We start from the raw sequence: 24,478 nt of genomic DNA, 5'->3' as shown, positions 1-24,478 counted from the left end.
ACTTACAAGTTCTTCACAAAAACAACACGCAAGGTGATCCAAAATTAATGCTACAGTGAAAAACCAAGTATCAGAATCCCATTATGCATAATGAGTTCTATAAGGGGCTGAAAATCTGCATTGCAAAATAACCATTTGCTACTGTATAATATAGATTGTGGTTACATTAGTACAACTATCACAGAAAATGTTTAGAAGCATACAATGCACATCATGGGTCCAATGAAAGTGCTAAAGGAGACAACTTTATCTTTGGCATCAAGGAAAGGAACCTTACAAATCTATGAAAATTAAAGTAAATCCTGTCTGACAATGTCCGACATCACTGACTAAACTAGGCAAATTCAGAACACAGAGACACAGAGGCATATTTTTGTTCCTGCTAGTGGACCACTGTCTCTACTTGAATAACCTATCTGTAAACGCTACCAGGGTATTTAAGTCATGCGATAGATTCCCACCTGCCTACACTGGAAAGTTATAAATACAGACTTTCCCTCATCTAAATACAGGAACAGGAAACTTTTCCACAGTGGAAAAGTGGTAGGTAAATTTGACTTAAAACAGTCTGTCCCTTGTAAACAGGGCATGGTGACTTTATGTATCCTTGTAAGGGAAGTAAAGTTATTGTACAAAAACAAAAAAAGAATTTTTCTCATCCAGTTTAAAAAAAAACAACCCCAAACCTGACTTGGAATGGTCTTGCTCAAGACAAAGCAAGTCAGGAGTTGCCTTTATCAGATATGAAAATCATGAGCATGCTTAGATTTAACTGCTCTTGCTGGATAGCATCATAACTGCTCCAGTCCCCCTTGTCTCTCACATACACTAGTATAGGTCAGGAGTAACTCTTCCAAGCATGGCTCAGAGCTTGGGGAAGTGAGAAGGATCAGGCCCTAAATGGTCAGCTCACTGTCTATGGACTAACACCGAATCACAACCCATTTCTAATGCTGAAGCACAGGGCAAGATAAAGCCACAATCCATCTCTTCACACTTGCTAAACAGAAGACTCCTCTCAGCAAGGTCGGAAGCAGGTCCCTGTGAGTCAGAACACTGTGCGCATACTAAGTAAACCAGCATGAAATAATGGAGACAAGACAGAGATGACAAAGGCTACATTCTACACTGTGACAGGACACCAAGACACAGAGTGCCAGCTCCTACCTGGAACATGGAAATGTTTAGGGGCCTGAACGTAAGTTGGAGTTAGAGGGCGGCTGTCTGGCCGATAAGGGACAGGGGAGTTCCGACCGCTGGACGGCTCATTGCCTCCAATGAGAAGAATGGAGAAAACAAAAATGAGAAAAGGGAGAGTGATAAAGAAGCAAGCATAATAAAAACCCAATCAAAAGACGGTCAACTCAAAAACTCCAGGGAGGAAGAGAGGTTTAAAGCAGAACTAAAAAACAAACAATATTCAACAGACTTGACTAGCACTGAATGACTTTGCTTTTCAATATTCCTGCAGAGACAGAGATTCACGTTCAGACTGGAGTTGAGTTTTAAGCAGCTCACATTCATTCTGACGGCATGCATGTCGGAGCTGTGTGTTGGCAGCCTGGTGGTTAGATGGGCAGGACGGGAGAGAGGAATGAAAGGTTATTTGGCCATGGTTCAGAGGTTGACAGTTTTGGTTATAAGTTACAGGCATGTGGTATAGTAGTTGACATGCAAACCCAAAATGAAACTGGTTTCCAAGCATGTAGAAGCAGATGTTGGCAGCTGGAATATAATTCCCTAAATTAAAGGAGCACATACATTAGAGAAGGAAAAGAGCTGTTAGGTCACGTAGGCCATTTCAGAGCATTGTTCCCCACAAATCTATTAGCTTAGCCACATAGGAGTTAAAATTCTTAAACTTAGGTCTTCATTATACAACTGTTCTGACTGGAACATTCCTTCCCCTCCTGCAGATCCACCATGTTAACTCAGGCAACCTGAAGGTTGCTGAAATGAGCCAGAGACATGACTGCCTCCATCTGTGCTTAAGGAAGTCATTTGCATCCTTTATGACTTGTTTATGCACATGATGAATTGATGCACAAACACTGTATTTGGGCATGATCTGCATGCACAAAATTTGTCCATACAAATGCATGTGCAAACTAGTATATGTACTACTATGATCGTTTGGTCCTGTCTTGCTACACAGTCCCCGAATGTGCTGTGCCATCAGATGTTCCATGTGCTGTGGTTCTCCTATTTTAAGTTCAATGTTGCTGAGTACTGTTCAGCCAATGCCTAATTTGGAAAACTACATATCAGCTAGGAGTAGCAGAATGCATGGTTATTAAAAGTGATATGGTTATCTGTGTGTGGCAATTCAAGGACATAATGTGTTCTGAAGTTACACTCTGTGAATATATCATTTTGGTTATGTTGGCTTCTGACAGAAACTTCTTTCTATTAGAACATTGTAAACTCCTTTTCATTAAGATCAGTGTTCTGTTGACTGTCACCCCCACTGTAAATCTCAACACATAGCTAATTTGACATATTTTAAACTTGCATGCAGACATGTCATTCCCTCTTCCTGCTCCCACTTGTTGGGAGCAGTCGTGCATTTAGCAGGAAAAACATTTCATGAGAAAGGGTAATCAGAAGAGACTTCTTGAACTATGCAGTCCTGCAGCAAGCAAAGAAGCAAGTTTAAAATGATGTTTTTTTTGTGAGTTAAGCTTGCAATCCACACCTTGCTGTCAAGCGGTACATTTTACCTGCTGAATGTTGATGACAACATGGCATCAAGGTGGGATGTGGCTGACTTTCATATTGTCATCACCATTTTGACAGATGAGAAAACTGATATATAGTGAAGTGACTGGAGTAAAGCCACTGGAAACTAGTATTCAAGCCAGGGTTAGGAGATCTGGTTCTCACTATCAATCCTGTGCTCAGGCCACTAGTTCACACCTCTTTTCTCTGTGCATGGAAGAACCTTGGAGATCATTGACTGCTGTGTCTGGAGTAAGGCTGAGGGTGGCTTTGCAAGAATGTGAAGGTGTTAGTGCCTCTATAAATAATTAGCTGTTCTGTAAATAACCTGAAGAATCCAATCTACACCCCTTTTTATATTCACTAGAAATTAGTAAGCACAATCACATTGATTAAACTGTGCTGGATAACCCCATGTCTAGGAACCCAGATGATGTAACTAATAAGTTATAGAACAGACCCTATTGATAGAGTAACTTGAATTGAACCAGGTCTCCCTGCACTTGTTGCTTCACAGATATTTCCATTCTATTTTATTCTCGGAGGTTCCTCTGTAATGTCTTCCCAGTGACACCTTTTGCTAGTGATGAATAATACTTCTGTGGATAGAAGGAAAACCCTAACCACTATTGCAGAGAATGGTGCACTTCACAGCACTTTTGTACCAGAGCCTTGTAGTGCTGCGTAAAAGCTTCAGATATTGTTACAGCAGCGGCCGCTATTTGAGAAAGTGGAGTTCTGTGTTACAACAAATCATTTACTCTCAAGAACCTGGTTATATGGTCAAATCTGCTGAGAAGAGTTATATAGAATTATAGCTTGATTTGCTGAGAGACTTAGACCATGATGGCTCTTAAGAAAAAAGGGTTTATGAACACTAGTATTTTAGCAAGAAGAGCACCAGTAGGTACAACACATACATTATACTGGCTCTGCATCATATATGTGATGTATGATGTGATACAGAGTGAAAAGAAGGAAGAATTTCTAGGCAAATAAAACTGTATTCTGACACAGCATTTGCCCTAAATCTTTACGTATTGCTTTGAATAGTGTCCATAAATGGTTACGTGTAGTGAGGTGGTCTGGCCTCCCTCTGACCCAGAGGGGGAGGCACCACCACCTGTGCCCAGGTAGGTGGAGCCAGACCAGACTTGTCCCTCCTGCTGGAAGTGGGAAGGTGGGACGGGAATTATAAAAGGCGGAGCCTCCAGCTCAGTTGGGGCTGAGACACTGAGGGAGACAGACGCTTGCTGCTCGCTGCAGGCTGCTGAGACAAGTAGTGCCCTGTTCCTAGAGGAACCTGTGTTCACAACGGAGCTGCCAGAACTGCCATTGCCTATCTACCCCGAGAAGGCTAAGGACACCCATGGAGCCAAGGTACCAAATGTAGGGGTAGTAGGAAATAGCCTAGGGACAGCAGACCACAGTCTGGCTGTGCTGCTGCCTGAACCCACGTCAGTGTGTTGCGGCTGGATTCCCCGCTGACTCAGTGGCAGAACACTCTGCTTCTATTAGGGCTCTGGGCTGCGACCCTTCAGGCCCCACTATAGGTCAGGAGGCCTGTGTTAGCCTACCATCCGCCAGAGCTAGGATGCTAGATTATTCACTGCTCTGCCCTGCCTGGGGGTTAAGTTCTTAGACGGTTTGGTGCCCCACCCTCCCTGAGGGTCTGGGTCCCTGAACTATCCACTGCTCTGCCCTGCCTGAGGGCCAGAGCCCATAGACTGCTCGTTAGTCTACCCTGTCTGAGGGCCAGAGCACTATAGACTGAGATTCAGCCCTGTTAGAATGGTTGGGACGCTAACACCTGGTCTCCTAATTCCCCCTGATAATAGGCAGCAATTTGGTGATGTAGTGAGAGAGTTTGGCCAACCTCCCACCCAGATGGTAATGGATGACTGCAACACCACTACATTAAGTCTATTGCCATTTAACATCTCGCTAGACAGCAATGGAAAATTTGTTAATTCAGCACTTGAGTTTAAAGAAAAACATGCAGATTTTGAGATAGTGAGAAAAAAAGCCATCACACCCACCCAGCATGCATGAGGATAATCACATGGGCGAGACATGACATACCTATGTAGAATGAAGCTGCAAGGAAGATGGGGAAAAAAAGTGTAAACACAGCCCAGTAAAAAATAAGGATGAAATGAGAACATAATGGATTAACAGAAATGGAAGGTGGTCCTTATCAGCTCTGAGACCTAAGCCATGATAGTGACCTCAATCTGGGGGTCTACTGGGGAACATCTTTTCCAGACATGCAGAACATCATCTGAACTGTAATGACCAGAAGGTGGGTCATTCTTTCAGCAGAATTAAATTACTTTTCTCCTCACTCCAAACATACCAAGGGCTCCTTGCTGAGGAGAATTTCTTTGAACTGGATAAATGAAATCAGCCGTGAAATTCAACTAAAAAGGAGAACATGATTATGATGGAATGGGAAAACCCAGCAGTAGCCAGTGAAATCTATAGTGTGCTTCATTTTCAAAACCTCTAGGACAGGGGTCCTCAACCCCAACAGGTATCAGGGGTCATGCAACCAAATGGGAGAAGGGTGCTCAAATGGAAAGCCACTGCACTAGGGAATGCTGCTCCAGGAAGCAAGTGTTCCTTATCATGATACTTCCAGAGTAACATACATAATGGACATCAAAGAGAATTCTGGGGTGAGAGTTGTCTCTATGGTCTGTCTTTGGAATATAAGGAAAAAAGTGTGCATGTATGTGTAAAAATGGACTTACTCACCTGCTTCTTCATGCACCCCTATGACCCATGGCTCATGTGCAGCCATTATGTGTGTGCTTGTAGTTTGTGATTCCTTACATGTTTGCAAAGGAACATGTCTCCTATTGTCTCAAAGAAACCTGTGTTGTGGCATTTTGTAAACTTCCAAAGCAGTACAGCAGTTCTAGTTATGTAGCCACAAAGCACACTGGAGCCCTTCAGGGAATGGATACACTGAAGAAAAAGATGTGTTCTTAACTCGGGTTAGCTTACTCAGGTTAGAATAGCAGTGAAGACACAGCAACTCAGCTTCTAACTCAAGTTAGCAGCTTAAATTAAAGCCCATTAGGGAGTCTGGGCTGGAACTCAACCATCGTCACTACTATTTTAACCCAAGTTAGCTAACCTGAGCTAAGAACACACCTTTCTTTTGGCAGTGTAGCCATACCTTCAGTTTGCCAGCACTGAAGGAAACAAACCCCTAGGAATATGAACTCTAACGGGCAGGGGATGAGGAGAAAATCGGAAGTGGTTTTACTTTATGTAAATCATTGGGATGCGGCAGTCTGGGAAGTGGAATTCAGAGACCTTTTCTTAAGTCTTTCCATCTGTTCCCTTTCACTAACTAATCCTCCTCCTAAGCTCAAGTAACCTTATGCTTCAGGAATCAGCTGATCACCATTTAGAGTCAGGAAAAACTTTTGTATAATATTGAATGAGTCTGGTCCCCTGTGCTGAGCATTAGCCCCACTTAGGGTGACCAGATGTCCCGATTGTATAGGGACAGTCCTTATTTTGGGGTCTTTTTCTTATATAGGTTCCTATTACCCCCCACCCCGTCCCAATTTTTCACAGTTGCTGTCTGGTCACCCTAGCCCCACTCATAGAGGCATCAATGACTGAAGGCATATACAGATTGCCATTTCTCGTGCAGATTCCCTATCCTCCTACTGCCCTCTGTCTTGATTACTGCTGCTACTTTCTTTGCTTGCAAGGCCGGCTTGCAGCCAGCAGTCTAGGAATCCCATGCCTGGCTCATAGCTCAGTGCATTCTGGGATGCCAATGACCAAAGAAGCCCCACTTTAGACAGTTCCAGATCTTTATGGTGACTGCCACATGACTTACATGCAGAAATAGAGCCAAGCTCACAGAACCAGGCACAGCCTAACAACTACACAGTCACATCCAGATCCTGGTCAAGTTATAACAGTCTTGGCATCTCTGAATAACCACTGCACTGACATGCCAGGACAACTCCTGCTAGTTTGCAGCCCTCCTCAGGCTGTGGTGAGCCACCGTTCACCAATTTGTAAGGATTTCTGGTCTCTACTTCCTATGTGGAGCAGAAAGCCAGGAAATTGAGCCAAAGCACAGCCTTCTTCCAGGGTAGGGCTGTTAGAGCACTCAATGTCTGATGCAGCCTATGAGCACTGGAGTCAATACCATACATGCAGGCATTTGGGAATGGTGCTGAGTGACATTGAGGTTGTGTGTATGTGACCTCATGTGGTAACACAGGCCTAAAGTCACCACTACAGTGCCAGGCACATTTTGGGAGGGCAGGTGATCTCTCACACAATGCTTCTAAACTCAGAGGCCCAGCTTACCCATGAGCCTGCTGGGGCTCTGGAATGCTCTTGAAGAGCTCTGAAAAATTCTAGGCAGAGAGGGCAAAGTTCTAGCCCCACTCCAGTCAATGGGAACTTTCTATTGACTAGAATGGGGTCAAAGTTTTGCCTATGGACGTGTGCTTGTATATGCTGCATAGCTAAAGCAGCAAACCTCTTTCCCCAGTGTAGATAGACACAGATATATTGGCATAAGAGTCCTTATACCAGTATAGCTTAATCTAGTTTGGCAAAACAAAATACATTGTACCAGTATAAAGTGCCTTATATTCATATAACTGTGTCAACACTAGAGCTTTTACTGGTATAACTAGGTCACTTCTTCAAGACAGTTAAACTTTAAATGTCGACCAGGCTTAAGTGAGTTTATGTTGGTATAATGCACACATGATGAGTGCTAACAAACAGGAAGGTGGACTTTAAAGAAGAGAAAATGTACACCTTCTTCTGACTCTTCAGCATATAAATTATATCAATTTAGATTCCCTTACACAATAGAGAGAAGGTGGGTGTGATAATATCTTTTATTGAATCTACTTCTGTTGGTGAGAGACACTTTCATGCTTACAGGACCTGAGGAAGAGCTCTGTGTAAGCTCTTTCACCAATAGAAGTCGCTCCAATAAAAGACATTACCTCACCACCTTGTTTCTGTAACATCCTGGGACCCACGTAGCTATGACAACAGCCCTTACAGATTGGTAAGTAGGACAGAGAGTCTGACCAAGTGCATGGGAATTCACCTTACATCTCACCTTTGAATCTGGCCAAGTGTATCTATCATTTCAAAGTATCCCCGGACAGGATTGCAATGCCCATTTGGGGGTGTCTGAGGGTTTTTTGGTCCCTGAATTATATCTGAATGTGAAGCATAGTGGTCAAATGCAGCTATTCTCCACCATCTTCCCTGAAAAGGAGACACCTGGGATAGACAAGACACCTTATGTGGCTACATATTCATGGCGTTCTCATTAGACCCTATGAAGCCAATGCCAGCTCCCTTGTGCTCTGTTACACAGATCTGTAAGAAAGGTACTTGGACACAGAGGAATGACAATGGGAAGGCAGAGTACAGAATCTAATATGCATACCCAGCCCTATCCCATCACTGGCTAACAAAAAGCTCAGATATAAATATGGAATAGCTAGTAGCATGTACCATATGATGCACTATAACCCAACACATTTTGAATGTCAAAGAAACGTAAAAAAAAACATACCGCGCAAACTATATAATCTCTCCTTATAACACTATGTACACACGTACAATCGTACAGTACATAGCATACAGAGAGATTGCACGTGCCCCCAGATTCTATTTAATGAAGAAATGTCCACCATCATGAGCCTTTCACAGCCTCAGCCAATGAGTGCTGTGAGTTAGGGATCAAAAGGGATAATTTGCATCTTTCATTTAACCCCTGTTATGAATCCTTGCTTGTCTGATGCTTGGATTTCATTATTTTAGCACTTTGTGTGCCCAATTACATGCCAACCAATTGGAACACGGCTTGCAAAGGTAAAGCGTTATATCTTTGTTAGCCTCTTAGGTAAAATAACCTGCATATGCAGATTATTGTAGGTTAATCATATGCAGTACAGTATATCAGGCCTACTTCTCTCTTCACTTATGCTGGCTTTGGAGCAATGCAACTCCATTGACTTCAGTGAATTTACACTAGTGGGACAGGAAAATCAGGCCCATTGCAAAGTAGAATTCAGTATCTTGATCTTTGTAAATAATTTTGTACCCTTTTCCCCAGGATCTAAGTACTGAGGTTGGGTTGAACCCTTGGAGTTTTCTGTAGGTGCTGAGTGCCCTCACCTCCCAGTGGAGTTAAGGCATGTTCTCCAACTGAAAACTGGGAAACATTTTTCTTTTGGATCAGTTACAATGAAGTATTTCCCCCTCTTTGATATAAAAAATTAAATTGAAATTGAAACAAAGTTCCACATCTGTGGCTGATGTAAATCAATACAACTCCCTTGCTGATCTATGCTAATTTATACCGGCTAAGAACGTAGCTCAATGAATCTTACTTAAGCCAAAGTTTTGTATACAAAATCTCCCAGTACAATGGTGGAATCATCTATTTTTTGCTACCTATTTATCTTATAGGAAAAATGCCCTTTTCCGATAGTCCCATTTGGTAATTTGGATTGACAGCTGAGCCACAGATTTAACCCCCAAGACTCTTATTTTTCAGATGACTGAAAACAATTGGGAAGGAATACGAAGAGAGTTTTCCTGTGTTATCTGTTGAAAAAGCTTTTCTCTTAACAGTAATGGAAAAGGAATAGAAGTGCCATTGGAAGGAGTGTGAGCATTAATCTATATTTACAGCAAAAATGTTGAAATTGCAAAGTTTATGGATCAACTGCATGCTGAAATAAGCAGTGCATCTATTTTTAAGGGTCCACATCTTGTAAGTACGGAGTGAGATTTCTTACTGTGACACAATTAAAAGAATTGGAAGGAATGGGTTGGAAGAGCATATTAATAAAAAAATCTACAAAAATGCAAGGATCAAAATCAGTAACATTGACCTGAGTGTTTGAGAGAAATAGAAGGTTGAGCTCTATTAGCATTACTTGAAAGACCATGGCAACAATCTGTTTAAAACTCTTTTACTGGTAACACCAATGCTGTCTGCATTGGTCAATAGAACAGGAATATAAAATATGCTCAACTCGTGCTACTGCCTCTTCCCTGAGCTCTCACAGTGAATGTAAATTGTGACCTCCTCACCCAGCTGATACTCTCCACTTCACCAGCATGTTGGGGAAATGAGAGCACCAGCTGGCCTCTGCTCCAGTAAAAATGAAAATAAAATACAACTTTCACAGAAGGTAAGAAGCAGAAATAGAGGTTACTATTTGGAATGAGCTCACTGAAGGGGCAGAAAGCAAAGAAGACAAATTTTAATAACATTTGGTCAGACAGTAATCAGTGCCATCATAATTAACAGTGAGTTCTTGTTGCCATTGATCTTTACATGATGTAAAAGCTTTTTACTCCGTATTCTCAACTGGCTTGACCTCATCCAGGCAATATTAGCGGGGGGGGGGGGGTTAACTTAAATATTTATATTTTAAGGATCCAGAATTAATAAGAATTAAATTGGACATGACAGGTCCTATATGGATTATGGACTGCTAGGAAAATAAGCAAAATTCAGTGCATCTCTTTTCTACGTGGTTGATGATAATGCTTTCCTGCATATTTATTATATGCAATATACATTCTGATTCTTTAACTAGGGCCCTTAGAAATGACATATTTCCTCAGAGAGAAGATGCTATGTCAGTCTTAACACAGTTGTAGGTGTAATGACACATTCTGAGGCATGCTGAGAGCTACACAGCCAATGGTCACCTTATGGAGATACATCTTATTAGCTTTGTCCGAATGCTAATAAATCTCCATTCGGTAGGGCGCTAGCTGGAAAGGCCTGGCTCCTTACCTTTGACATGGGGAATGAAGTGGTGTCGGAATGGGGAGTTAGGGCGGGAGTCATTGTGGGTGGAGCTGAGACTGCTAGTGCGCAGGTATGACAACTGTTGCACACCAGTAGACAGCAGCTCTGCAGCAGCAAGGAATCGTGGGGCAAGACCAAATGAAAACAAAGAAAAAACAAAAAATAAGAGGCAGGGAAAGAGGCTTCAAAGGAAAAACCATTGAATAATTAGGAGTCTGAAAAGTAGGAAGACAAAAGGTTAAAGTAATACCAGGGTTCAAAAATATTTATGCAAAGTTGCAGGAAGTATTTGAATACAGGCTCAGATTTATTGCACCTCCCATTTAGTATAACATTCTCTGGCATATAGAGCTACTGATTTACCAGAAATTAGCCTGCTATCCTCATGCAAACATCACAAACTCTGAATCCAAATTAATTTAGAAAGCAGCTGTTTTGATAAGTGCCTAACCAAACAACAGCAGTCCAGAGGCATGCAAAATGTTTCCTATTGTTTTAAGAAATTCCAAAGAGCAGCTGAGGTAGGGGGGAAAAAAGGCTGCAAACTTTTGCAAATCGTGTAAAGCACGAATTGCTTAAAGAAATGTAATTCGCTAACGTTGTCAACAAACAGGGACTACTCCAAAGTGGTTCGCTTCTTTCTCAAGGGTTGTCTTGGAGCCAGACAAAGCAAGAAGTTATGTAAGGGAACTCAGCTTAATCATGCAAAAAGTATCTGTGTTCTTGCCAATAATAAGGTGATGAGATAGGTACTGCTTTAACTGATCAACTCCAGTAACGCTGGGAGAGAATTATAGAGCATTACAAATGATTAGTTCAAAGCATGTTGAAAGATAAAAAAAATAAGAATGCTACAGGAAAATGGTATTATGTATAGAACAGAAAGAAGCGAGTAATACAAATTTCTTGGGAAATAAGCCAAAGATGTGATATTTAAGTAGCTATGACCTGAAACAAAATCCCCCAAAATACTCTGTGCTCCACAAACTTAGGCAGATTTCAGATCTTCACCCAAACTTTGTGGCTTGAGCTCATCGCCACATTGAAGCAAAGCTGGGGAACGTATAAACAGAGAGATTGTTCCAAAGGAAAGTACTTTACATAAACATATGGCTGCTTTTTTTTTTTTTTTTTTTTTTTTTTTTTTTTAACTGAAATAGTGAAACTCAGTGTCACAGTAAACTTTGGAATAAAGCCCAGATTTGTCCAAATCTGTGACAAACAAAACGTGAAAAACCTTAAGAGATCTGATGGCATTAAACAGAAGTTTGCAGCTTTTTCATACTTTGTCAGCCTCCTTTGGTTTTAACTATAACGCACATCTTAAAACATCATCATGTTGTCAGCATCTTGCAACATACAGTATTGACTTTCTGCTCCGCATCATGAAATTAGGTCCTTAAAATGAAGTGTTTTTTGATATAGGTAACTAGTAGTTTTCAGCCCTCCACCACTACAAGCCAATTAAGTCACTCAAACTCCACACTGATCATTCTTTCATAGATCTCTACTTTTAAAAATACAGCTCCTACTGCATATGGCCTTTTGGTATCCCAACCATTCTGGTGCTGGGTAATCAGTGATGGGAATATGGCTGTCTGAGTGTATTGCTTAATCCAAAACTTCATTACAAAGATTTTATTTTATCAATATAATATGAAAACTCAACATATCTGAAGGAGTATATTAAGAAATAACCTTCAGAGCCATATTTCAACAAAATGAGTGCCTAACCCTGTATTTATAAAAATGCAAACATATGCATACATTTCATACATATAATGAATCATTATGAATGCATTGGGAACCTGAAGCAGTGTGTATATTTGTCTATTTTTTACATGCAGTTCTATTACTTCTGAGTGAATAAGTTAGATTCCATATTATTTAAATATAGCCTTGGCAACTGACTAGGCTTTTAATTAAAAAATTCTACTTGGCAAATATGGGCCTAAATTTTCAGAAGTGACTAGTGATTTTAGGTGCCCACCTTGAGACAACTTAAAGGGGCCTCATTTTTAGAGGGCAGATGCTCAGCACTCTCTGAAAAGCAGGAATCTAAGATGTTAGTTACCCAAAAATCACTAATCACTTTAGAAACTTAGGCCATGATTTTTATTTTCAAGATGTACTGTTTTCCTTCAGATACCAGGCAGCCATCCTAAATTTCATACAGCAAAAAATGGTTTACGTTCAAATACATAAAAATATTCCTAATTCTACTTTGTTACAAAACAGGTGAGTAATTTACAATGCTTTCATGAGATCCACTAATTTGTCAAAGAATGAGAAGAATAAATAGGGATGAGATTTTTAAAATTTGCCACTAGTTTTTCAGTGCTAAACAATTAATAGTTTCTTCTCTATTTCACTGAGTGACATAATAAGAAATACAATGCTTCAAGCTGTAAATTGCTGATGCAGTTGTTCTTACCAGGTCTGTGGAAATGCTGAGGGGAGCGCGACATTGTGGGAGTGTAGCTGTGTCGACTATACACTGGAGAACTAATAGAGCCCTGACTGGTTGACCTGTGAATCATGCGATCCCGAACATCCTGATAACCCTGAAGAATAAGAAGCATTGGAAGAATTAATAATAATAATAAAAATGCTTTAAGTGCACTCCAGACAATTTTCCAACTATACTTGGCTTTCAATGGTCTCAAGATGTCAATGGAACCTGCTAACGGAATAACATCCTTTCATCTTAATGTCTGTTTCACTATCATACAGTCAAAAGTTCTCTCATAGAATCCATCGCTGTAGAGACTAACAGCTAAGTTCTAGAGTCCTCTAATTCCATCTGATCTGCAGGCTGAATTCTGGTAAGTAACACTTATGCCTCAGTTTTCATAAGTGAGTAGTAATTTGGGATGTTTCATCCTGAGATTCCTTAAGAAGGCCTGGCTTTCAGGGCTCAGCCACCACTGTCTAAAAATCAAGCCCTTTTAAATGTTTCATTAGTGGCCATCCAAAAACAGAGGCACCCAAGATCATGGTCACTTTTGTAGATCTTGGAACAAAAAAAGCAATCAATCCCCCTGCAACACACCATTCCTGTGGGAGAGGTGTAACTGGAAAACTCCAAGACCATAAGCATGTTCATAAAATTATTATAGAACTGGAAGCATGTAGAGGTAAGTGTACATTTTACTTAAAACAAAACCAGTGACAATGTATATGTAGTGGTAGCAACTAAAATCTTGACAAATGCCTTAACCTGTGTTTAGTGTCACTATAATGTTCACAGTACCCTCTAGAGGAATGCCACAGTAATGTTTTCTCACTAAGATTTCCATGGGGAGCACTGTATAGTATTCAGATGCTTAGGGACAGCTCTTCAGCTGCTGTAAACCAGCACAGCTCCTGATTTGGCCCTGACCTATGCGCCACAACAAAGAAAAATTCATGAAAGTGACCTCTGCTGTATAGACTTTGAGAAATGCCTTTGCTTTGCAGACATCAAATCCTGCAGTGGCTTCATTCTCCATAGCAATCGGACAGCTAGCACTAAATGTCCTCTCTTTTGATTTTCCTGTACTTTCAATAATCAAAAAAGCTGTGCTATGTAAATAGCAAATAGAACTGGGCTGCCTACAGCAATCAATAACTGCACTTCCAGGCAGCAATAATTCTAGCAACTGTGACATATTACCCCAGAGGGCTCCATCAGACTTACCTCTGCAGACGGGGTGGGAGACAGTGTCCTTGGAGACTGCAAGACATGAAAGAGAGAATGTTACAGAAACAAGCTTGCTCCTGCTTTGCCAGCAAATGCTGATCTAAACACAGCTAGGTGTGTTTAGACCCCAACAGCATAGGAGTAACTGGGGCCATTTTAGCCCTAAAGTTGGATTTTTTCCATGCTGCCCATGCCTGGGCTCTGAAGCAGCTTAAGTTTCTGGCCACCAAAAAGCGAGCATGATTAATTCAGTCAAATATCTTGCAATGTTGTCTTTCAACCATCTAACAATGATGGTAATTATAAAGGTAGCTGTAAGATAAAAAAATCAAAAGGTGTTATTAATGTAATAACTATGGTTGTTATGCACAAAAGCTTTAAAGTGGAAATCAAAAGTAAATTCATCTTAAACTAAGGGCTTTGCGGGGCACCAGAAATACAGGACAACCAGGAGTGTTGGAACTAAGGGTGCTGGGGGTGCAGAAGTACCCCCAGCTTGAAGTGGTTTCCATCATATAGGTTTACAGTTTTGTTCTATGGCTTTCAGCACTCCCACTATAAAAATGGTTCCAGCGCCACTGAGGACAATTTCCCATTTTCTGTGTCAGGCACATTCGCCCCCTCACCCCCAACCTTCTGGCCAAGGTCAACCTGTCCCCAAAGCCTTGTCAACAATATTTCCTTAATGTGCTTGCTCTTTAAATCAGCCACGTGCTCTTCGATACAGATTGGGATTACATAAACGTGAAGGAAATGGACAGAAAAACTACTACTACATTGCTCTCTGTTAGCACCTTTCATCTCAACACCCCTGCAAGGCTGGGTAAGTGCTATTAATCTTAGTATACAGATGTGGAAACTGAGGCACAAGGGGGGGTGTTTTTGTTTTGTTTAAGTGAGGCCCATAGGTGGTAGAGCTGGGAATAAAAGTCACATCTGATTCCCAGTTATGTGTCTTTCATCACTAGACAATCCTCCTTCCCTAAAGACTAGAATTTAAAATGTTTCTCATGTGTACTAAACATTAGTTTTATTTATTTAACTGCCATAGTAAACTCAGGCACAGCTGGTGCTTTTAAATTATACTACAGTTATTGCAAAACTATACAGTTAATAAGATTGTGTCTCAGCAATAAAACTGCAGGTTCTGGCCTATCTGTCATAACAACACACCATGGTAACGGTATGAAATGTATGCAGAATCGCTGGTAATAAGTGTGCATGTTAGTCCCTCAGACCTACACCCCCCCCCCCCAGCTGGCCAGTCAGACAACGCGGATACAAAGTGCAATACAGCTATCTCCTACACATTCCCTGCTCTAATATTATAAGCTCCAGAGGGGTTGGTGTCACTATGCATGCAAAGTATGTAGATACACGCGAGACTTGTTTTGGCTTGAGTGCATGACATTTCATTATGGGCAATTTATCACATGGCTTTATATGACCACTTGTCTGGCTTTCTAGCACACTGAAGTTTTTAAACTATTCAGTTTCAGATATACTGAGAGGCATATTTAGAAGCAAAAAGGGAAAAGTTCAGGGAAGTAAACTGGTGCAAATGGAAAGTGATGATTTCAAAACTAAGCCGATTCAAAAAAAGCAGTTGGGATCAAACGTGTCTCCACTGGAGTCAATGGCAGAATTCCCATTGACTTCAATAACCCCAGGATTTCACCTACAGTTCCTCAAAAACCAATAGGCATACTCAGATGCTTAAAGTTACACAAGACCTTAAGTGTTTTGCTGGATCATCACACAACACAGTTATACCACATTTACATGGGTCATTTTACTGGCAGGGTAATAGTAGTTTTAGTATTTCTGGAGTTAAGCCTGTAGTCCTGATATCAGCAAAACTCTCATTGACTTCAGTAAGAATTTTCCCTGCTTTAGAATTGTTAGGTTGGTCTCTCTCTCTAGTAAAGCAGTAGACAGATTCAAGAAAAAGCCGTTGCAGATTACAACAGCAGTGATATAAACAGCAGTAGTTGGTCAAGGTCCTTCAGTGCTATAGTCTCTTGAAAGAAAGGGAATACTGATAAAAAGCAACTTCTCAAAATAATTAATGCACCAAAAGTCAAGAGACCCAACTCCCACACTGATCAGGGCACTACGGTGGGAGAGAAATTGCAGACTTGTGGATTTTGTATAGTTTGAACATTTGGAACATCTTCAAAGGTCAGCCCAGTTGTATATTTATGACCAAACAACAAATCCTTTCTAATGCCACTATATATTATTACAAAATGATTTCCTCCTACTTGGGTATCTATTATGTTAACAAGTTAATACCCACAGTACTTCACATCCTGAGCTTAGTTTCACTTCCCAACTAATTCCTGTAGCCACTGTAACTAAACTACTAGCTGACTGGCCTCCACTAGATGGCACTATGCGAAAACTTTTTTCATTACAGACTTTTTTTAAACACACAGTTCAGGGATTTATCAAGGAAAAGATTAGTGGATGTCTACACTACCTGCTGGATCAATCTATCAAGGATCGATGTATCACATCTTGTCTAGACGCGATACATAGATCCCCGAAAGCACTCCCTGTCGACTCCGGAACTCCACCAGGGTGAGAGGCGGAAGCGGAGTCGATGGGGGAGCAGCGGCCATTGATCCCGTGCTCCGAGGACGCAAAGTCAGTCAATCTAAGTTGATCTAAGATATGTCGACTTCAGCTACATTATTCTCGTAGCTGAAGTTCAGTATCTTAGATCGATTCCTCCCCCACCCCACAGTGTAGACCAGGCCTTAGAGAGACTATTTTAAAAATGATTAAAAGGAAGAAAGTCTAATGCTACCCTATATTGTGCCCAGAACACAGATAAGAGGAAAACACGGGGCAGAGCAGCTGCCCAAGGGACAACTGAAGCAGCTTTTCATCTGTTCTGCTGTTGTAGAGCATTTTTGCTTGATAAATAGGTCCCAAAATTTAGAGTAGTCAGCACCCAGTCAGCTCCAGAGGCTGGTGCAGGGGGGAAGCAGAGTCAACGATTTGTACCCCCCAGGGTTAGGGCTGCTAGCAAATTTGTGCTTGGATCTTGTGCAAGAGAAAAAGTTCCATGTGCTCTATCCTCCTTGCTCCATCTTCTCAGAGATGACTCACAGTTTGGCCCTATTATTGTTGATGGGGTTTCCGTACAACTTAGGGGAGAAGAATTCAGTCTGATAAAGTTTCATTGCAAAGAAGTATCAGGGATGAATGGAAACTACCTCAGAGTTTCTCTCCGCTCTCCTGTCTGGGTGCACAGGACTATAACTGGAGCTGTGTGCATAGTGAGGGGAGGGTGGACCCCACAGAGCTTGTAAGAGGTAATGGCATTGAACTCTGTTACATAAAAGAAACAGAAGTGAATAATATTATATGGTGAAACATTCATGGGTAAGTTCCCAGTAGAGGATTTAGGTTGCAGCACACAGCAAAACTCCGGTACCTTAAACCGGCACTGCTGTAACCCTCACTGAACTTTTGCATAAGATGACCCCTCTTGTCTGAGGGGATTGTAGCAAATTTTATTTTGAATTTAATTGCATCAAATGGACGTTGAAAAATATACTGCCTTTCCCATGAATAGTGACAAAACCAAATAAAAGCCCAGTGGAAGGTTAATGCAAGTCTATCATATTTCATTTTTATAATGTCAGGTTAAAAGTCACATGCAACAAACTACAGAGAGGGATGTAGCTAATCAGGAGTGTGCCCAGGGAACTGATTTATCCCCGATGTTATATATTAAGATGGACCGCTGCTTAACTGGACAGCCCTTGTCAATGAACAGCCCAAATATGTACGTCCCAGTGCCAAGAAAATGAATACGTTCCCCAGCAACCATGGCAGCCACTCGTTTCACAATGGTGCCATGCGTAGACCTTGTGTTGGCAAGGTCTTAGACAGTGCATGGCAATTGAAGTTTACTGGTAAATGTGATGCCACATATCTTGGAAGCACAATGTTTGCCAAACCTTCAATTAAGGGCACATCACTGATGTACCAATGGAAATCACTTCTTTCTTAGGACCAAATGCTGTGGTCCTTAATTGAGCACGATTCTAAATGAAGTCAATGGGAGGTGTACTCAATATAAGTACGAAAGTCTTTAGCCCTGAGTGAGTAAAGGCCAATACGCTAGACTAGTGGGCTGATTTACAGCGAAATTTTAACTAAGTTTGTTAATTGAAAAAAAATTTAGGCTGTAAATCAATCTTTGTTCACACATTCACATAACATTTACTGATGACTAAAATGCTATACAAACACTCCACAAAGAGGGATATGGTTGACTGGAAATATGTATCATTAGTTTAAATACAGAGTGTAAACTTTTTTTCATACAGAGCGCAATCCCTCTCCATGTCTGTATGCATCTTCTATCTTAACAATACTGATTTATTTAACACTACTACCTACAAGCCCTAGCCAAGGTTGGGATCTTATGGTGTTTGACACTGTATTAACACATGGCAACAGATGGCTCCTACACTGAAGAGCTTACAATCTAAAGAGAGAAGACGGAGAAGGGCTGGGAGGAGAAACAGAGGCATAAAGAGTGAAGCGATTTGCCCAAGGTCACACAGAAGTCAGTGGCAGAACCCAGGTCTCCTGATTCCCAGGCCAGTACCCTAGCCACTAGCCAATGCTGCCTCCCTATTTCTGTATTCTTTCTATTACTTTTCTTTTTAAAAAACGTAAGTGAATTTATTGCTACTGAAAAGCACTGGATTGAAGAGATTTTCTGGATTATTTATCCACAACAGGTACCATGTAGTCAGCTGCAGACAAGCTTCTGCCATGCTGCTTTGTCAAAAAGCATCAAAAGTGACCGGATGTCACCACCTCCAAGGGGAGAGGTTCTTCATTTCCCCTAGTCCATTCAGGTCTCTCTTCTGTGACCATCAAGGGACAAACTGGTGTTGATTCTGATAGTGGTTTTTGCAAGGAGGGCTCTTGTCTACTGGGATCTGGGGTTAGAAACCACCATTCATTTCATGGACACCTCTAATTAGACATCAGTTAGATTCACCACCAACCTGGACTAGAAATGCAAGGTTCTGTAATTCATTACCAAGTTCCTGAGCTGTCCCTCTCCTGCATTCTCAACCATTGTTGTAGTTTAACGGTACACACATATGAAGAGAACAACCCCTGTGAACTATGTAAATGGCAAATACAATGGTGAGAAAACTAGGGTCCTTTGTGATAATGGTCAGCATGTTCCAGCTCTCCCATTGACTGGCAGGCAGACTATTTGTTGATGGGGGAGATTTTCAAAGATACGAAGTTGGGTGCCTAAATGCTACGAGTGCCTCAGAAAATGTCTCCCCCACGTGAATAATTTATGCCATCTTTCCACTCCATCCCCTTTTACACACCCATAAGACAAATAAAGTTCAGTTCAGGCTCATTTCCTCTGTATTGTTAGAGAAGGAAGAAGTAGATGCTCTGCCAAGGGTTGGCACTGTGAGAGAGGCGGTAGGATGTATGCCGAGCATATACACAATTTGTTTGGTTGTGAAAGTCTGGTTCCTCCGAAGGCTCTGAGAATGTCAGAAACAACGGGCCAATTGCTGCACTCAGATATACTCACTGGGACCATAGAGATTGCCAGGGTGGAACTGAGCAGATTTGGACCCACTCTCTGTTTCGATCTTCATTTCTGAAAGTGTCTTTTACTCCCTCAGAAGGCATGAAATGATCAATCTACTTAGAATCAAACGTACTGAGATTTGGGAAGGCAATACCACCAATGTGCAATTATGAGCAGGGAAGATCACCTGGAGAAACAGAAAGAAATCTGCACCCTTTCAAGCACAACTTTCAGAAGAGAGCCTAGATGCTCTTTTTGATGCAGATATAAGGCTTGCTATCAAATGGCAGATATACAGCAACTAAAGCAGAAAACAACTGCTTCGATTGAGCAAGCCAATGCACCTTCCTGGATATAACTATGTGAATGATTAGCACATCATCTGGATCTATCCCACATCTGGCAAATGCTTTGGGCCTCTTTCCCCCATGAGATGTGTTTGTCAAAATCCCAGTGCTGTTACCCTTTCGTTGCCAAACTGCTATGATATTTGTTTGGCACCCTGGCGATCCACTGGTAACAGCAGCGCGTTAAAGGGATAACTTGGTACATGACACAGCACCAGAGTTGTGTTTGCCTCATGCACTGAGCTTGTAAGCAGCCATCAAATAGTTAGTGTATGTTACAAATATACATGAAGGAAGACCCACAGCCCGCCACCCCTTAGTTAGATGTTGGTGTTAACTGAAGGCAAAATATACAGAGCAGCCATACATTCATTTCTGCAGCTGGCCACATGATGAGATGCAAGGTATGAGTCAACATCACAATCCCTTCCTTTAAACATGGACCTGATAGATGCAAGCATTTGACTGAACGGCAGCAACAACAGCAGTTTCAAAAGAGGACAGAAGCGTAGCTGACTTTGAATGATAGCGTATAACAGAATGGGTCGCTCATGAATTCATTACCTCTCCAAGACTCTGTCTCTCCTGTCTCTCCTCGTAGGCGGAAGTGTAGAATGGCTCATAAGTAATTAGGTCTGGACGTTCAATGTCATAAATGGCCTTGACTTTGGGAATAGCTGCTAAATCCTTGTAATCAAGGATTTCATTGTCTACTTTTGCCTGAAGGTCAAAGACAGAAGATAAATTAACACACACAAACGCACTAGTAATTTCTATTTTATACAATTCATGCACTGGGGAATTTGCCTTCACAATGCACTTAAAGAAAACCCTTCCTTCCACTCCATTAACGTATGAAGTGACTGACTGTTTTTCAGCATCATGCCTCTTTTAATAGCATAGAATGATTTTTTTTTGAGTTTAGACAAGAAGCAGCATGGTATAAATAGACTGAACATAGGAGCTCATGGCTTCTAGTCCTCAAGTCAAAATCCCAGCTCTGCAAATGACTCACTGAATGGCCTTGGGCAAGTCACTTCACTCTCTGCTTTGGCTTTTCCCCACCTGCAAAACGTGGATAATACCGGCTTCCTAGCTGACACAGATGTTGAGAGGATTGCATATGGCACTCTGAAGATGGAAAGCTGCTTCCCACCTTCATTACATTAGAGGAAAGAGCATCCTAAAATGAAACAGAAGGCAAACAAGACTCCAGCTTGCAAAACACAGCAACAAAATGGTGCATGGTGTCTTCAGAACCACCTATCCCCTATCCCCACCTATCTACATTTTTATTTGGCATCCATCCCCCTAGTATCTGCGAGCCTGGCTAAGAGATGTTGATAAGATGTCAAACACTTTGACATCCATTCCACAGATTTCATGGCTAGTTTGCACCTGGAAGGCCAACCTTGGAAATAAGCTCCAAAGAGAGCTGCTCACTCCCAGGAAAGTGCTATAAGGAGATACACCAAAAAGACAAAGGAAAGCTGTCATTTGTTTTTAGATTTCTTTGGTTAAAAGGAGAGTGTTGAGATTTAAAAAAAACAACAAAAACATTGCCAGTTCTTACCTGCGTTATGGAAACACCTTGAATTATTGAAACTGAGTGAGATTTAAACATCTAGTTTCCTCTTATGCTGTGTTTACACCTTTTGCATTTCACTAAGCTGAACAGTAAAATTAGGTTGGTCAGTTTCTACTCCGATTCATTTCCACCCATGCTAAAGACTGACACACACATTTTCAGAGCTGTACAGCATGTAGCCATCCATCTCTCATTATAATCCATTTGGCATGGTGGTTCCCATGCAATCCCTTGAGTTAGCGCTCACAAAATGCTGCATTTTAAAATAATACTTTAAATGGTTAAACAATGATTTTTCCAAAAATTACCTGAAATTTGTTTGACTGTAACAAAAATGACCTAAGCACTTTTAGCTCTTAAATACACACACACCCCCAACTCCCTCCCCACCTGCGCGCACTAATGAGTTGAGAATGTGTGAGGACATTGTTAACGCAGTGCAAGGTAAACAGACATTTTGATACCAATGTACAGCAGTAACAGTGACTTGGCCTATGCCTGCAGATAACAACGAGTGAGTTTCATAAGCTGGCTAAGGCTATGAAGCTGCACACGTCAGCATGCTGACAACACTCCAGATTTTGCTCTATGGTTTTAAACCAGCACTGCGTAACAGGGCTAATTTACTAGCTGCTCCTTCTGCAGTAAAGTGCATGGCAAAACTAGCGCTGCCTTGAGTGGATACTGGATTGGACCCCTTAGTCAATTTTTCCAAATACCGCACACGCCACCAGTAGATCTGTGCCCTGTATGTCTTAAAACACAGCATGCACCCGGTTATTCCCCTAGATATCCCTTTGACACACATCCCTGCTTCTTAGGCTTGGAATACGAATAGCACAGATTAAGAAGATAGTCACTTTTGGATGTAGGGACTTCTCTAGCCAGAGAAAGGAAAGAGACATATGCTGCACTCCGATACCTGGGTAAGTTCCAGTTAAGGAAGATAAATAAAAACAGAGAAGGACTAACATTCCTTTAAAAATATTGGGACATTCCTAGTTTGGAGATGATTTAATAGAGCTTTTCCATCTCTAATTTCTGGGATCCTATGGGAGCCTCATGGGAACAAAAGAATCCACTGGGAAATCTATGTATCCAGCAAGATCATCTAAATTCCTGAAGAAAAGGGAAGGGGTTACAGGGCACTCGTACTAATCTGTGAAAATAAACCCCAACAAAATAGAGTAGCATAGGAAAAACTCTAGAGGTGGCCTCATATTTAGCACTGTAAAGGTAATAACAGCTAGATGCTCAACACTTCTGTTTTTTGACAAGAATTTTTTCCCCACAGGACCAAATCTCTATTCTATATGTTTTATTGGGCATAGCAGAAGCTCCATAAGTTCCAGGATTTAGGACAATATGCCCCCAGGGGCTGCATGCTGAGAAGTATGGTAACTTCCTACGTAACCAAACTTCAGTGTGGACACAGTTATACCAGAAAAATGATACCTGATACCAGGATGACTGATTTCACTTCCTAACTGAAATAAGCTATACTAGTAGAAGCACTTTTCTACTGGTGTAACTGCACTGGGGAGCAGGGGTTCCTGCTTTAACTATACTGGTATAACTAAAGTGGTAAATCTTTCTAGTGTAGACAAGCCCAAGAAACAGGAAATGTCAGAGAAATGCCAAAACTACAGCAAAGCAAGTTACTCTGCAATATTGCGAAATCCGAGCTGCTCTCCACTGCACTGAATGACTGTCGACAGAAGTCCACAGCCTTTTGTGGCTAACTATGAGCCTATCAGTGGATGTGCAAGAAATCAGGGGCTAGCTATATAACCCATGAGAAGGGGCGGGGCTCATCTTATTTCTATAGGCTGTGGCCCTTTCCTCCAGATTGTCTTGTCCTAGCAGAACAGGCCCCTCTCATCTGGGACAAAGATGAATTTCCATTATGAGTGAATGAAAACTGACCCTGCTTGGGCTGCCAGTGAGCTTTGAACCTGAGACCTCAGCACTTAAAGAACTTAGACAAAAGAAGTTTTCTTAGGTGGAAGCAGAGCACACCTATAAACTTCTTACATAGGCCAGCCACCAGAGGGAAGACATTCTCCTAGTATGGGTTACCTAGCAGCAGAGGGCTCATTACATACTAGAAGGGGAATAAGGCTCTGAATTTGTCAGTTTTCACAAAGCCATCTGGTATGCCATTTACTACACCAGCCAGCTGCATCAACTCTGGGTTAACAACTTTGGCACAGTGTAGCTTACAACTTTTCTATGCAAACATTCTGTCTGAGATTCCGCAAAGAGGCCTATGGAACTAGGGCATCCAATTCCCATTTGTTTTAATGGGAACTGGCCTTCTAAAACCCTTAAAGGGTATTGGAAATCCCAGCCTCTATCTCGTCATCGAGGGAGCAATAGCTTACAAAGAGGAAATTATACTTACATAGATAGTATGGCCTGGTGAGCCAGGAATACTGGAACCCGGTCTGGAATAAATACTTTCAGATGATGTCCTTGTAGGCTGTAAAACAAATGTTCACTTGTAAATGATCTGTCCGCAGGTGTACCACTGAGAAATCATATTATTATTAAAAGGCAGAAAGATTCATTTGTCTTCAAATGAATTAAAAAAGTTGAATAATGCAAATGCAAACTCCAGCATTCCGGGAAATTTCACAACCTTGCGATGCAGGCATGGGTTCTCTTTTTGGGGACGAGGGGCACGTTGTGTGTGGGAAGAGGG

The 24,478-nt window shown here is 41.5% G+C and overlaps 1 protein-coding gene across 15 annotated transcripts in view; it reads right to left on the bottom strand.

The window, feature by feature from the left end:
* ABLIM1 (actin binding LIM protein 1) overlaps positions 1-24,478 on the bottom strand; it is a 315,440-nt gene that overhangs the window by 19,556 nt on the left and 271,406 nt on the right. For 7 of the 15 annotated variants that reach the window (XM_075072521.1, XM_075072518.1, XM_075072526.1 and 4 more), the window contains 6 exons: positions 24,179-24,256; positions 20,751-20,906; positions 14,241-14,276; positions 12,996-13,125; positions 4,801-4,815; positions 1,168-1,272 (listed from right to left, as the gene is read on the bottom strand). In XM_075072521.1, coding sequence (XP_074928622.1) covers positions 1,168-1,272; positions 4,801-4,815; positions 12,996-13,125; positions 14,241-14,276; positions 20,751-20,906; positions 24,179-24,256 — 520 coding nt within the window. The remainder of the gene's footprint in view (positions 1-1,167; positions 1,273-4,800; positions 4,816-12,995; positions 13,126-14,240; positions 14,277-20,750; positions 20,907-24,178; positions 24,257-24,478) is intronic. The other 8 variants (XM_075072519.1, XM_075072527.1, XM_032764160.2 and 5 more) reach the window with 2 other exon arrangements.

This window comes from Chelonoidis abingdonii, chromosome 15 (genome assembly GCF_003597395.2).
Source record: "Chelonoidis abingdonii isolate Lonesome George chromosome 15, CheloAbing_2.0, whole genome shotgun sequence".
In the NCBI taxonomy this organism is placed as follows: domain Eukaryota; kingdom Metazoa; phylum Chordata; order Testudines; family Testudinidae; genus Chelonoidis; species Chelonoidis abingdonii.
The sequence above is the reverse complement of the archived record's forward strand: the minus strand, read 5'-3'. Positions and strand labels throughout refer to the sequence as shown.